Source organism: Microcaecilia unicolor, chromosome 1 (genome assembly GCF_901765095.1).
Source record: "Microcaecilia unicolor chromosome 1, aMicUni1.1, whole genome shotgun sequence".
NCBI lineage: Eukaryota > Metazoa > Chordata > Amphibia > Gymnophiona > Siphonopidae > Microcaecilia > Microcaecilia unicolor.
This window is the reverse complement of record NC_044031.1, coordinates 263,017,874-263,032,381: the sequence shown is the minus strand read 5'-3', so window position 1 is coordinate 263,032,381 and position 14,508 is coordinate 263,017,874. Positions and strand designations below refer to the sequence as shown.

The window sequence follows — 14,508 nt, the reverse complement described above, 5'->3', positions numbered from 1 at the left end:
GCCTCCTTCCTCCCACCCCCCCTAAACACCTCTTTGTCCCATCCCTGGATCGAATTCTGGATTAAAACACAGTGGTGTATACCACGAATATTTCCTCCCCGCCATCAATCACCCTCTAGTCTGACCCCAAATCTTCATGGTCAATTGATGGTGGGACTCTCCTAATTCCACCCTCCTCCACACCCCCTACCCTCCAGGCAGCCAGGGTAAATGCATCAAGGGGATATCTATCTGCCCCTCTTCCTGTTCAAAATCCACCCATTGCTTATATTCCCATGCTTGCCATTCCAACAATGCTTGGAGTTCAGCCACTTTGGTAATACTTTTTGTTAAGACCGGGAACTGCTAGCCCCCTCTTCCATCTTACCCAAACACATAACTGTCTGAGCCACTCTAGGCTGACACCTGGCCCATATAAATTTAAAGATCAGTTGTTGCAACTTACTAAGGATTCTATTATCCACCCTGATGGGAAAGGTTTGGAACAAAAATAAGAAGTGTGGCAGTATCATCATCTTTACTACCTCAACATGGACCACCCAAGACAGATACAATTTATCCCACCTTTACAATTCTCATTTCACTTTGCAAATTACTAGTCTATAATTAAGGTCATAAAGGTTTGAATCTGGCCCTCCCAAATTTATGCATGAACAACAGTGGTTTTCACCTATCTAAAAGAGTACAGGGCACAAATGCTCTCCATATGTTCGGGTGGCAAATTAACATTCAGAAACTCTGATTCATGCATATTCACCTGAAACCCCAAAACCTGTCTGTAATCCTATAACTCATGTAATTACTACGAAGAATAACTCCTAGGTTAAGTCAAGGTAAAGAGTAAAACATCTGCTAATAAGCTTACTTTGTGGTCCTGCCCAGAAATTTGACACTGCTCCTGTACCCATTGGGCCAAGAATTCAATCACTAGGGCAAACAAAACAGGTGATGAGTGCACTCAGTTTAGTCCCCTGATGAAGCTGACAAGTTTCTGAATAACTACCATTGATCTTAATACAAGCCAGCGGAAAATGGTATACTACCCAAATCTAGCCCTGCAAGGTCCCAACCCTATTCTACCCAAGATCTTAAGCCTGAAACGCCAAAGACCCTATCAAAGGCCCTTTCCACATCAACCAAGAGAAGTACCATCTCCTTCCCCCATTTGGCCCTCTCCATCATACTATGCATACTAGTAAAAGTTTGTGTGTCGATCTCCAGGAGGAAGATTGGTCAGCACGAGCCAAAGAGGCGGTTCTTTTCCCTCCTTTGGGAGTACTGTGGCCCCACTAGCCTCAGAAAATAAGGGAGCTTATTACCTCCTTCCAGGGAATTAAAGAGGTGCAGAATGGGTGGCATAAGTAGCTCTTGAAACTGCTTACAAAATTTTATGCTGAACACATCTAGGCCTAGTGATTTACTGGCCTCGTAGTATAGAGAGTTTGCCAAACCTCCACCCCAGAGATTTGCCTTTCTAGGCAGGCAACATCAGAAGCCACCAACTTGCTTAAGCTTGAATTAGTCAAGCAGTTTTAAAGTACTTTACACTAAAACTGTACACTTATATTTTAATATTTGGTTTCTCATTTACAGTTTACTGCTTTTGAAAGAAACCAATGGAACGATGCATTTTAGCCTAAATCTGCAGCAGATGGCAGGAAAAAAAAAAAAGGGTACGCTTTGCAGGTCTTTTTCTGCCATCATCTACTATGTTATGTTACTATGTTATTGTGACAAGAGTTGTCATTTTACCTGCATCCTTCATTGATGTCACTATTGTTCTCAGCACCTCCCAGCTGGCTACTGGTTTTTGAACCATTATCCTGCTTTGGTTGTTGTTGGTCCTCAGGCAACAGCAGCAGGGCATTTCGTAGACAAATAGCTGCAAACTCCATGCTAGCTACAGGGATGGCTGAAGACTGACCATCACTAAAGACAAAATAAAAAAGTAAATCAGTAATACTCCTAACCACCTTAGACATTTACAGGAGGGCGCCTATGGGTAGTATTTTTCAACCAGTGAACTATGTAGTTGCATGTTGCAGCAACCAGAGCACAGCAGAAGAGTGCAATGAAGAATTCAGTGAGGGTACTAAGGACAGCGCTGCTATTTCATTTTTAATCAATCAGAATTATTTCAATACCTATTCCACTTGTATGATTTATTACATCTTCTTTTGTACCTCTCAAGCAGAAAAGGCTGATGGACACTTTCTTAGAGGAGCTCCATGCATAAAAGAAATCATTTCCAGTTAAACCTATAAATGAACTCCAGAACACAGGGTCTTTATATAACCCATACTCTTTTTGTGGAAAGCCAATTCTTTATAAAAAAGAAATGTATAAATTAAGCTTTTCATACTTAGCTAGCACTATTTTATGTTCTAATTAAGGTCTCTCACTTAAAACCTTTCCCATCTGTCGTTTCTTTATCTACAGTATTAGCAAAATCCGCCCCTTCCTTTCTGATTACGCTACCAGAACGCTTATCACCTCTCGCTTGGACTATTGCAATTTACTTCGCACTAATCTTCCGCTCAGCCATCTCTCTCCTCTCCAATCTGTCCAAAATTCTGCGGCACGACTTATTTTCCGCCAGAATCGTTATACCCACACTAGCCCACTCCTCAAGTCACTTCACTGGCTCCCTGTCCGCTTCCGCCTACAGTTTAAACTTCTCTTACTGACCTTTAAATGCATCCACTCTGCAGCCCCCCATTACCTCTCCACTCTCCCTACATTCCTCCCTGTGAACTCCGCACTCTGGACAAATCTCTCTTGTCGTCCCCCTTCTGCTCCACTGCTAACTCCAGGCTTCTTTCCTTTTTTCTCGGGCACCTTATGCCTGGAATCGTCTTCCTGGACCTATACGTCTAGCTCCATCTCTACCTGTTTTCAAATCTATGCTGAAAACCCACCTTTTCACTGCTGTTTTTGGCTCCTATCCTCTACTCATTTGCCCTCCCCTTGCTCTTTTCTTCCTTCTCACCCAGTACTTCCCTCACCTGTAACTGCCTTGTCTGTCTGTATTATTTAGATTGTAAGCTCTTCTGAGCAGGGACTGTCTCTTTGTATCAGGTGTTCAGCGCTGCGTGCGTCTGGTAGCGCTATACAAATGCTAATAATAATAATAATTAAAAAACGGTGTACCTTAGAAATCAGAAATTATTCACTAATTAGTATACACAAAACTGGTACACAGTGTATGTACATATAAATATAAATATATATAACGGCTTACCTGTAATTGCTGTTCTTTGATGACAGTACTACAATAAACCCAGATTGAGAGCACATGTGATCTACACTGCGCATAAAGAGAACTCATCTAAAAGCTTTACAGGAAAGCTTTTGACCATGTGTGTAGTTTTTAGAGCACCACTGGACTGGGGCCTCATCTACTTGTATAAATTGGCTAAACTACAATTTGTACAACTGACATAACTCTCACAGGAGGCGGCAGGTGGGTTGTGTATTGCAGTCTGCATGAAATAATCATTAAATAGGTGAGCAATTACCCTTTCATAAGCATTTACAAACAACCACACTGTTGGGACTACCTGACCCAAGGATCACCTTCAAATACAAAGAGAAAGAGAAGACAAACATATCTCCCCTCCCACAACCACCAATCATAGTAAACCAACAAGACGACGTTTTGAAAACCAATAAAACAGCAGCTGAATAATGAGTAAAGAATTGAGAGTTGGGCTCTGCCCTGTAGAACACACCTTGTAGGAGAACCTAGAACATATCTTTTACTTTGCCACAGCCAGTTTAAGGGCAAGCTGGTGAGGCACTGATGCCCAGCTCACTGGCTCATCCTTTCATCATGGAATAGCAGCAGGACTTAATTCCTTTGTTCCTGCCATTGGGCTAATCTACAGTTGACACTGCTGCCAGCACCCCAGAACAGTTTAAACCAGAAGAATAGGCATTTCATATATTCTTGAGAGAAAGAGGAAGTGCCTGTTCTCATATTTCAAATCCTCCTGTGGTGTAGGTACAGAGCTGGCTGAATGATGGCACAGCAGAAAAGGAGCAAGATCTTGCCACTGTACCAAATATTCAGATGCTAAGGCAGGTAGGATAAGGGGGATAAACTTTTGGAGCGCTGGCTTAAGACTGAATTTGCACTAACAGTGTGGGCCCACTGTGTTTGGAGCGGGCTCACAGAGTAGGCTGCTATCAGGATGGGGGAGACTGTCCACATACAGTAATAATCAAGATCCATAATTATGTACATAAGCTGGAAATCTTAAGAGGCTTCCGCCAAAAGAGGGGAACACTGAAAAATGATGATCATCTGGTAATGATTTTCCAGGATTATTCTGTTGCTCTACAGGAGCACAGATGCAAATTTACACCTATTTGTTCAGCACTCCACGAGATGCAAATGCCCTTCATGTTGGTGTATCCCGCGACATTAAAAATTTACCACCAGGGAGAATGGCACAATTACGAGTCTCCACAGAAAACTCAGGATTACCTGGAAACACTACAAAACGTGCTACAGCTTACAACTTGAGTAAGCAATACACTGGTGTCAATTGTGACCTAGGTACTTATTTATTTTATTTGTTGCATTTGTATCCCACATTTTCCCACCTATTTGCAGGCTCAATGTGGCTTACATAGTACCGTAAAAGCGTTCGCCAATTCCGGTATAAAACAAATACACAGTGATGTTGAGGCAGGATGGAGTTCATGTGGAACAGACTTACAGGGAATCTTAGCGAGGAAGGGTATACTTGATCAAAATGTATACCGAGAAGCTCTAGTAGACCTTTGTATATAGTACTACAATTGTATTGATTATTGAATGTGATGGGAATTATAATGAGAGCTAATGTGCCGACATGAAGCACAGGGAATTAAGTGGACCTTTGATGGGGTGCGGGACTTCAATCATACTTAATGGTTCTTGTTTTGCCACATTTCTTGTGGGGAGGCGACATGGGGAATGTTGGAAAGGATGGGAGGGAAAGGGGAAGGGAGGAGTGAGATGAGTGGAGCACGTGAGGAGGGACGGTATTGTGGAGAACATTTTGGAAAAGGTACAGGAAGGGGGACTGGATGTCTGTGCAAGGCGTGGCTGATGCGAATGCTTTGAATAGGCACACAAGCTGCAGGTGGCTGGTGGGTACGTGGAGTCCTTTTGGATGGACACAATGTTCTGATCATGGGACCTGGATGAGGCTGGGCATCCAGGTCCAATAATTTAGATAGTAGCGACATGGAAAAGATATTATTACTGCTCTACCTGAATAAGGTTGTCTCTAGATTTGTTACCTGGAATGTAGGTGACAAGATTGTCATCTATAAAGCATAGTAAGATTCTTTCAGCATTCAAGCACCATGTTTGCAACAGATACACCTGACAAACGTAGAACATCAAAAGCTGCACTGGACTTTACTATGGAGGTAGGAGAATGAACCTGACTTTTTCTTCCTTCAATGGCTTATTGACCCAGTGGGACTAGGCCAGCCCAATTTTAGCAGGTGGCAGTGTAGGTAGAGAAACACTGACGCTTAAGAGAATGTTGATAGGCAAAGCCAACACTGGTAATCAAAGAAGGACCCACAGGAGGACCCTGGAGAGACATGGTGGTAGGCTCAGGACTCTGGGCTTAATCCAAGTCAGATGTTGATGCTGAATGGGACTGAGGCAGGAAAGATGTGTGGCAGCTGTGGTGGTCAGCTCAAAGCTCCCACCTTGGCTCCTTAAATCAGTGGCACAGCACCAGAAACACTATAGTAGCATGAGGACAGCAGACATCAGAAAGGTGTGAAACACCTCTCCTTGGCTTGCACATGATGATATGGTGTCATAGGCAGCATAGAAGCTGTAGCTGAGAATCACTTACAGGCCAGAGGGAGCTGTTTCACACATCTTTCTTTCCTGCCCTCCTGAAACATAAGGTGTTCTGGGCTGCATCTACAAACATTACAAAAAGAGAGTTGGCGTCACAGCATATTTGAGGATTTACAGAATCCCTTGAATACCCTGAACATACGCCATACTCCAACCAAGAATTAACAGTAACATGAAGAATTGTCTGTTATTCTGATATGTCCAAAAAAAAAATGACCTGTATGGACCTGAATTGATGAAGAGCATTGAGACAGTATTTAACTACTGAAGAGAGATGTCATCCAAATCAAAGCTGCTGTTCCAAAGTGACTAAGATATCAAAAGATGTCTACCAAGTGGATTGGAGTCTCAACTAAAACCAGGGAAGTTTTTCTTGAAGGCAGGTAGAAATCCGAGTTAAGCAATTTTCAAGTTGAAATACATTTGAATGAGGAGAGTCAGTATAATGTACTAATAATTAATAAAATGTCATCCACATATGCACCAAATTCAGAGTCTTAAATAACTTCGCTAAAGGCATCAAGAAGAACGATTCTGAAGGAAAGAAGAGCACCAATATAAGACTGTACCAGACAAATCAACAGAAGCTAGCCCAATCAGCAGATGGTTATAATATATCACATTGCAAGCAGCTATAAGATCAAGTGAGACCACTAGAGCTCTCTCACCAGCATGTGAAGCTCACCTCCATGACCAACCTGCAAAATATATGCAGAGAAACCACATGCTCAAGTATAATTGGCTTTACTGAAATTCACAAATAGTCATGTAGGTAATGCTATGAGTGACATAAAATCTGGCAGCACTCTGGACACAATCTGAAGTCACCGGCTTCTTCCTCTGCTGTTGTTCTAGTAATATGCAGAGTAAAATTTTCCAAGCAAAGTCATGACACAGACAAAGAAAAACAAGAATAATAAAGCCTAGGTTATCTAGGATAGTCCTATTTAGGGACTCCAAAATTGTGTGTGTGTGTGGGGGGGGGGGGGGGGGGGGCTGGGTTTTCCCAAATTATGGAATTAGTGTGCAAGCAAGAACAGCCATTGAATGGTTTCAAAACCACAATTATAAATTATGGGTGCATATAGAACAGACTCAGGTAGATCGGGACCCTCTGAGTTTTTCTGATTTGGCTCCCTCGGAGGCATCAGATCTTACCAGAAGAGATGTCTCTGTTTTACACATTTAGAGCAATTAATGACCATTTACCTTTTAGGAAAATGTTGAAAACCCATCTCTTTAAGCTAGCTTATCCAAATGACCCGACATAAACCTACACATTTCTCTTATTATAACGATGCCTATATATTAACCACGTCCCCCTAGCTACTCCATACTATCCTAGTCTTCCCTTCCCCATCCTTTCTTCATCATAACCATCCCCATTTCCTTATCTATCTTCATTACTCCTTCCCATGTTAATTAACATATACTTAAAGCATTCTATTATTATGTTACATTGTAGTTCTTAATATTCTTAATGAATCTAAATTGTAAATCTGTTAACTATGTAAGCCGCATTGTACCTGGTTCTGTGGGAAAGTGTGGGGTACAAATGTAATAATAATAATAATAGTACGAGTTCTATAAGGGATTTTCAACTCTCACACTATACACCTGTGACGAAACACCTAGCCACCTGACTGGGATTACCCCGTGGCCACTTAGAGGGTCTATCCCTAGCACAGCTCAGGTCTGCCTGCACCTGATGCTAGTGCTCTACAACGGTACTCTCCTTCCACCAACTGGGTCACAACAGCCTCTGGGCGAGTCTCCCACTCTCAAATTATCCCCAGTAATTTCTAGGTTACTGGGGCTACACTCCATGGTCTCACAGTTCCCAGAAAGCACTCACAGACCCAACACACAAACCACCAGGATTCCTTATCAGTCCAGACAAGCAGGGCAAACAAACAAATACGTTCATTCTCAGAACAGTGGACAGAAAATGTGCAATCAGCAAACAGTAACAAGTAACTGAAAAATGGATCAATTAGAAAACTAAATAAACATTTGTTTACTGTCTAAACAGTACCTGGGATGATCAGGACATATAGCTGCTCACAAGTTATCAAATGTAACTGTTTTACAGGGCCTTGGCAAAGAGATCCTACTCTCTTTTCTTCCTGGCTAAGACTGGAGCAAAAGCCAGTACACTTCAAATAAAAATGAGCTCCTGGGCCAATCAGAGTCCAGTCAAGAAGTTTTTAAAAGTATACTGCTCACAGTACACACTGTTTCTTCACAACACCTATTTGTTATTAATCTGGAATTCCCACCAAGGATGGTTCCTTCCGTTTATAGGGCCTGGAGGCAAAATGGGTTGCTTAGATTGGGTCAACTCTATGATGAGGACAAGTTGATTACTTTTCAATCTACTGCAATGGACTATAATCTCCCACCAACACACCAGTATGCATATTTGCAGCTCACACATCTACTGTCCTCAAATTGATTCAAGCCTCACTTGACAAGACCATGTATATCTTTTTAGAAGATGTTTGTGATGACTTGATTTGCCAAACATTTGGTGGGTACACTTTATGGTTACCTTAGAGATCTTAGTGTACCTGATTTGAACCATAGTCTGCTATTGAGATGGACATGGGGGAAGCCACGGCTTGCCCCAGGATTGGTAGCATGGAATGCTGCTACTAATTGGGTTTCTGCTAGGTAATTGTGACCTGGATTGGCCACTGTTGGAAGCAGGATACTGGGCTAGATGGATCACTGGTCTGACCCAGTATGGCTATTCGTATGTTCAAAAATGAGAGGAAGAGCTAGAGATAACCTATTCTTCTGCAGAGTGAGATTCTATGGATTAATCCTTGGCAAAAATAGCGATTGCTTCTAATGTTAAAGAAAATAATGTTAAGCTTCTTTATCTTTGGTATTTAGCTCCTGAACATCTCAGTGGTATTTCACGAGTTTCCCTTGTGCTGGAAGAATCATGGATCCAGAGGCACTATGGGACATATCTGACCTGCCTGAAAGCTATGACTTTTTAGAAAAATATCCGATTTCAGATTCTGTGGATTACAGGACTACAAATACGTTGGGACCCTGGTATCACTCTTCTAAATAGGGACATACTTGGACTTCAGAAACATCAGACTTATTTGGTTCATCATCTGCTGCACGCTGCTAAACTTACTTTGGCATGAACATGGAAGGACCCAGGCATTCCTATATTGCTAAAATGGAAACTAAGATTACATTGCATGTATAAAATGGGGAGGGGGGAACTTACTGCCATCAGGTGTAACGCTATCTGGCTGGCAGAAGATCTAGGGTTCTGTTTGCAATTTGAGCCAAATGGGTGAATGAGAAAACACTGCTCATTCACCAATTTAGTAGTAAATGATTGTCACTTTCTTGTGTTTCCCCTTCTCCCTTTTTCAATGTTTGATTTGTTTTATAATGAAAGGTAATTGTTTGCTACATACTGTGCTTGTTCTAAAGAGGATTGCTGTGTTTTCCAAGTCCAGTCCAGGAGTACCCCTTGACAGTCAGGTTTTCAGGATATCCACAATAAATATGCATGAAAGAGATTTGCATATAATGGAGGCAATGTATGCAAATCAAGTTCATGCATATTCATTGTGGATATCCTGAAACCCTGACTGGCAAGGGGTACACCAGGACTGGACTTGGAAAACACTAATCTAGTGGAAAAAACATTAAATAATAAACCTATTATTAACCAAAGCTAGTGACTGCATTGAAAAAAGTTTCCAAATGAGATGTAGGATGTCTTGTATACAGTGCCACGCACAAGATGCACACACAATCATGACACATGTTGGAGGAACCACAGATTTCAAAAAGTCTCAAGAGAGAAAAGGCTATGTTGATAAGAAATAACACTTACTTATAGACAACATTCTGAATGGACTGGGACGCCAGGACTATTTTACGATGGTAACCCTGGCCTACAATGGACTGAACAATTCCCTTTTTGCTTGGAAGTCCTTTAGTTTCTTGTTCTGACGTCTAAAGAAGTAAACAGAACATATGATCAGAGGCACGCTTTCTCTACAGGGCACTCTAAAACAGCTCTACTTTTTTCCTAAAAATTACATCTTATTTATCAGTGAATAGAAATGTTTGATATGAATCCCAAGGTCTGGTAACAATAACAGAATATAAAAAAATAAATTATAATTATTCAGGAGGAAGAAAAACATTTAATAACTACCAGCATCTGACTTGTCAGAAATACAGGAGTATTTACCATTTTTTTAAATCCTTGTTCTATAGGCAATATTGAATATAAGTGCAAGGGCTAAATAACGTTTAATAAGTTCAATTTTGTACAGGGGGATAGGTCAGAAAAAGGACATCAATAGTTGGGACAATCAGAATGGATAGCATACTTTACAAAAGGCTCTGTGCATAAAGCCACTGGATACATAAATGCATTTGGCAGCATGAACAGTGGGAAACTCATAGGATTAGTATTCTCATAACTAGGGCTAATTAATGGTAGAAACTCAGAATCTACACCCTCGGAAAAAAGTTTTAAAAGAAGTATTACACTCTTGATCCTAGCACATGTTATGCTAATGTCTCACTTACCCCCTTGTTGGCAGCAATGCAACACTCTGCCAGTCTCAACCAAAGGCGTGGGTTTGAGTGATAAACCTGGACTGCTTCTATCAAACATTCAAAAGCTGCTAAAGGTCTCCCGACGTGAAGAAGCTGAATCCCACAATTGTGAAGCAGCTCATATCGTTTATTAGTCAGCAGTGTGCACATAGGTCTGCCTGAAAATTTCTTACCTAATGAGAAAGGCACAACATATCAAATAAATAACTTTTTCATTTAAACAGCAAAGCAATAAATGTACTAAGGTTCAACACCATATTCTGTGAGCTCTTTGAGGCAGTGAATAACCATCTGCGTGATTGGTTTTGCACTAATTATACTATCAACAACGGAACAATAATGCAACAGAAAAGGTTTAGACAACCATGCCACTTACCTGTAAATTCTATCAGGTGTTTGTGACCTGAATTGGCCACTGCAGGAAGCAGGATACTAGGCTAGATGAACCACTGGTCTAACTCAGTATGGCTATTAGTAAGTTCTTATATTCTTAGTGTTCTCTGAAACCAGTCATACAAGTGGCCCTATGCTTTCCTTCAGTTCTAGTAATACAGCTTTGATTGTGGAATTATAGATGTGGAGAAGGTCTAGCTGACTGATGAACTGTCATCTTCAAATACAATTTGCTATAGGCAGTGTGGATTTTTTTCTAGAAAGAAAAGCTGGTACTCAGGATTGTCCTTGGAAGGGTTTCAGGAAGTCCAGGACCTTTCACTTCCACCTCCATCCCCTGCAAGTCATTATAGCGCTCAGCATAGCAAAATCTTTCCCCTTTCCCATTGTGGTCTACTGGGCATTATTGTAGTAGATTTTTTTTTATAGGTGCCTATGTACCTGTAAAAAAAAAAAAACCCCACATCTTTTTTTAGGCACCCTGTTATGAAGTTACTCTCAAAGAATAATTTCATAACCAGATGACTAAGTTGTCAAAGCAAACAGGCACATATGTTGCACCTATTTTATAAAAGCAACATATGAGACTAAGGGGCTCATTTTCTAAAGAGAAAAAACGTCCAAAAAGTGTCAAAGCACCATTTGGATGGATTTCTTCTCAAAACGTACAAATTGGTATTTTCAAAACCTGTTTTGCAGATGTGTATCTATGCATTTCGTCTGCAGTGCATACAAATCACAAGGGGGCGTGTCGGGTGAGTTTCGAAGGCGTGATTAGAGCTTAGGGCGTGCCTAACACGTCGACATTTAACAGCCATAATGCAACAAAACCAAGGGCAAAAACTGCAACATTTTGGTGTAGATCTGTTTTTCTAACCATTAAGATACAAAAAGGTACCTTAAATGACCAGAAGACCACTGGAGGGATTCAGGGATGACCCCCCCCCCCCCATATTCCTCCAGTGGTCACTGACCCCCTCCCACCTGCAAAAATTGTGAATAAAAATAGTGCTTATAGCCAGGTCCAGCACAGCAGCATGCAGGTCCCTGGAATAGTCTAGTAGTGGAGTGGGTGCAGTGCACTGTAGACAGGTGGACCTTTCCCTACCTGTTACACTTGTGGTGGAAACTGTGAATCCTCCTAAACTCACCAGAAAACACACTGTACCCACATATAGGTGCTCCCTTCACCCATAAGGGCTACTGTAGTGGGTTTTGGAGGACTCAGCAGACAAGATAAGGGAGCAACAGTGAGATGTGTACCTGGAAGCATTTATATGAAATCTGCAGCAGTGCACCCTAGAATGCCCATTGCTCTTGTGGGATGTCTGGGGGACCAGTCTGCTAAAAATGCTCACCCCTCCTACATCCCAACAGCTTGATTTTCTACATTTTTTACTTGTGCATTTTTTTTTTTAATGGCCTGAAAAAGATAAACACACAGAGCACAAAATCTTGTTACAAATGATATTTTCGAAAAACGGTGTTTTGCTTTTTCAAAAATGGAGACATTTACTATTCAGATTTGGGACATTTAACACAAAACGTCCCAAGACTGACTTTGATGTCATATCAAAAATGCCCCTCCATGTGCCTTTCTAAAAATTGCCTCAGGCAAAGTAGCAGGGCTGTGGAGTTGCTACACTAAACCTTTGACTCCAACTCCTTTATTTTTCTACTGTCCAACTTTAACTCCTAATGATATTAGGCTTTAAATGTTTTGTCCTGGATCTAAAGTACTGGTAAATACAACATATTTACTAGTACTTTAAATCTAGGACAAATATATGTATGTATGTATGTATGTATAAAATGATAGATTTATTATATTATTAAATATTATTAACATAAGTTTTTATTTCAAAGCTGGAATCAGTACATTTTTACTGACTCCACCCAAAATTGCTTCATACTCCAACGCCACAGTCCTGCAAAGAGGCCACGTATATTTACCCCAGCTCTGAGGCAGATATAACTATGAAACAATAAGTGGCAAAAAGGAAAAACATTAACTGCTTATCCTGCCTATTCTCCACTCCTAAAAATGCATACATGTATATCTTGTAAAAGAGGGCATTAGGTTTGTAAGTGCCTAATATATATTTGTGTAGACCTATGGATAATTTTATAAGAACTCATTGGAGCACATAAAATGCTGTTATGTTCATCATAATATTGTCCTCAAAGCGGATGAAGGAAATAAAATTACATAATAGTGCTAATAAGAGCAATTCAAATTCAAAGTAGAGCACAGAATGGTTAATAGTATAGATAATTAACAGACTCTAATGATGTTCTGTACTACAGCATAGAGGGCTGGTGTCCTCACTTTGGGGTCGATGCAGAAAGCCATGTGACGGAGCTATGAGCAGATAGCTGAGTGAACGGCCTCTACCATGAGATTAAAACCGTGCGATACAGTAAGCAGAGATGTTAAGTTTAAGCCCTCAGAACTTGTTGTGCTACTCAGGGAGGCACCTGCCAAAACACATGCACACAAAGATTATGCATAGGGCTGCATTTTAATTAAAATTTGTAAGGCCCAACCAGGGGCGTAGCCAGATCTCGGTGAGAGGGGGTTCCAGAGCCCAAGGTGGGGGGGGGGCACAGTTTAGCCCACCTCCCCCGTCGCCAGGTACCTTTGCTGGCAGGGGTCCCCAACCCCCACCAGCCCAAAGTCTTCTTCAGCGCCGGTCGACTCCAGCGCCTTCGCTGATGATCTGTTTCGGACTCCTGATGTCCTGTGTGCACATCCTGTATGTAGCCCCTTAAAGGACGTGCAAGCAGGACGTCAGGAGTCAGAAACAGATAATCAGCGAAGGCGCTGGAATCGACTTCGGCTGGCGGGGGATGGGGACCCCCGCCAGCAAAGGTACCTGGCGGCGGTGACAGGGGAGGGTCGACAGCAGCGGTTGGGGGGGGGGGGCAAAAGTGGGGGGCAGGGCTTAATCTGTGGGTCCCTGTCCCCACCTAGCTATGCCTCTGGGCCCAACATTGCATGACTCATGTTCTGCTGATTCCTTTTTATTTCTTCCACTGCAGGCATTAAAGTGATGATTTTCCACTAATAAGAAAAGCTTTTGTCAGAGTCTTACCTAGATGAGATAATGGGCTCAAATAGGATTTTGAGTAATTTATTATCAGTCCCAATAATTCCAATACCAGTATAGTTTTACTCCTTCATTCTTTTGACACCTGAGATTTTCCTTTGCTCAGGCAAACTTAGCAGGAAAGTGGCCTCTCTGTGAAGATTTTAGAGGAATACACAGCTGCTCTCAGCACTGCACACTGATGGGGACTGAAAGTCTATGTTTGTTGCCATTCCTTCAAAGTTTTCCACTTGTATCTCCCATTCTCAATACTAATGAAGCAGAATCTGTACCTTTTATTGGGTAAGCACAAGAAAATAAGACTCCACTCCCTTGGGGAAAAAAATGTATACTCCAGAAGCCCTGATGCTCTCTCATATTGGCAGTGGAGAAATCAGTTCCATATTCTTATGCTTGGGAAACTAGAAAAGCACATGCCCTTCCCTCTTAATCTGGTCTCCCTATATTCACTGTTCCCTACCAAAATCCGTAGTTTGCTTTTAAATAAGTTTACTTTGTCAGAGCCTAGGTGCTATGGACATT

General features: G+C 41.6%; 1 protein-coding gene across 5 annotated transcripts in view; it reads right to left on the bottom strand.

The window, feature by feature from the left end:
- Positions 1-14,508, bottom strand: part of CNOT10 (CCR4-NOT transcription complex subunit 10) — a 130,103-nt gene that overhangs the window by 65,976 nt on the left and 49,619 nt on the right. For all 5 annotated transcript variants that reach the window (XM_030206031.1, XM_030206013.1, XM_030206038.1 and 2 more), the window contains 3 exons: positions 10,454-10,656; positions 9,747-9,868; positions 1,753-1,929 (listed from right to left, as the gene is read on the bottom strand). In XM_030206031.1, coding sequence (XP_030061891.1) covers positions 1,753-1,929; positions 9,747-9,868; positions 10,454-10,656 — 502 coding nt within the window. The remainder of the gene's footprint in view (positions 1-1,752; positions 1,930-9,746; positions 9,869-10,453; positions 10,657-14,508) is intronic.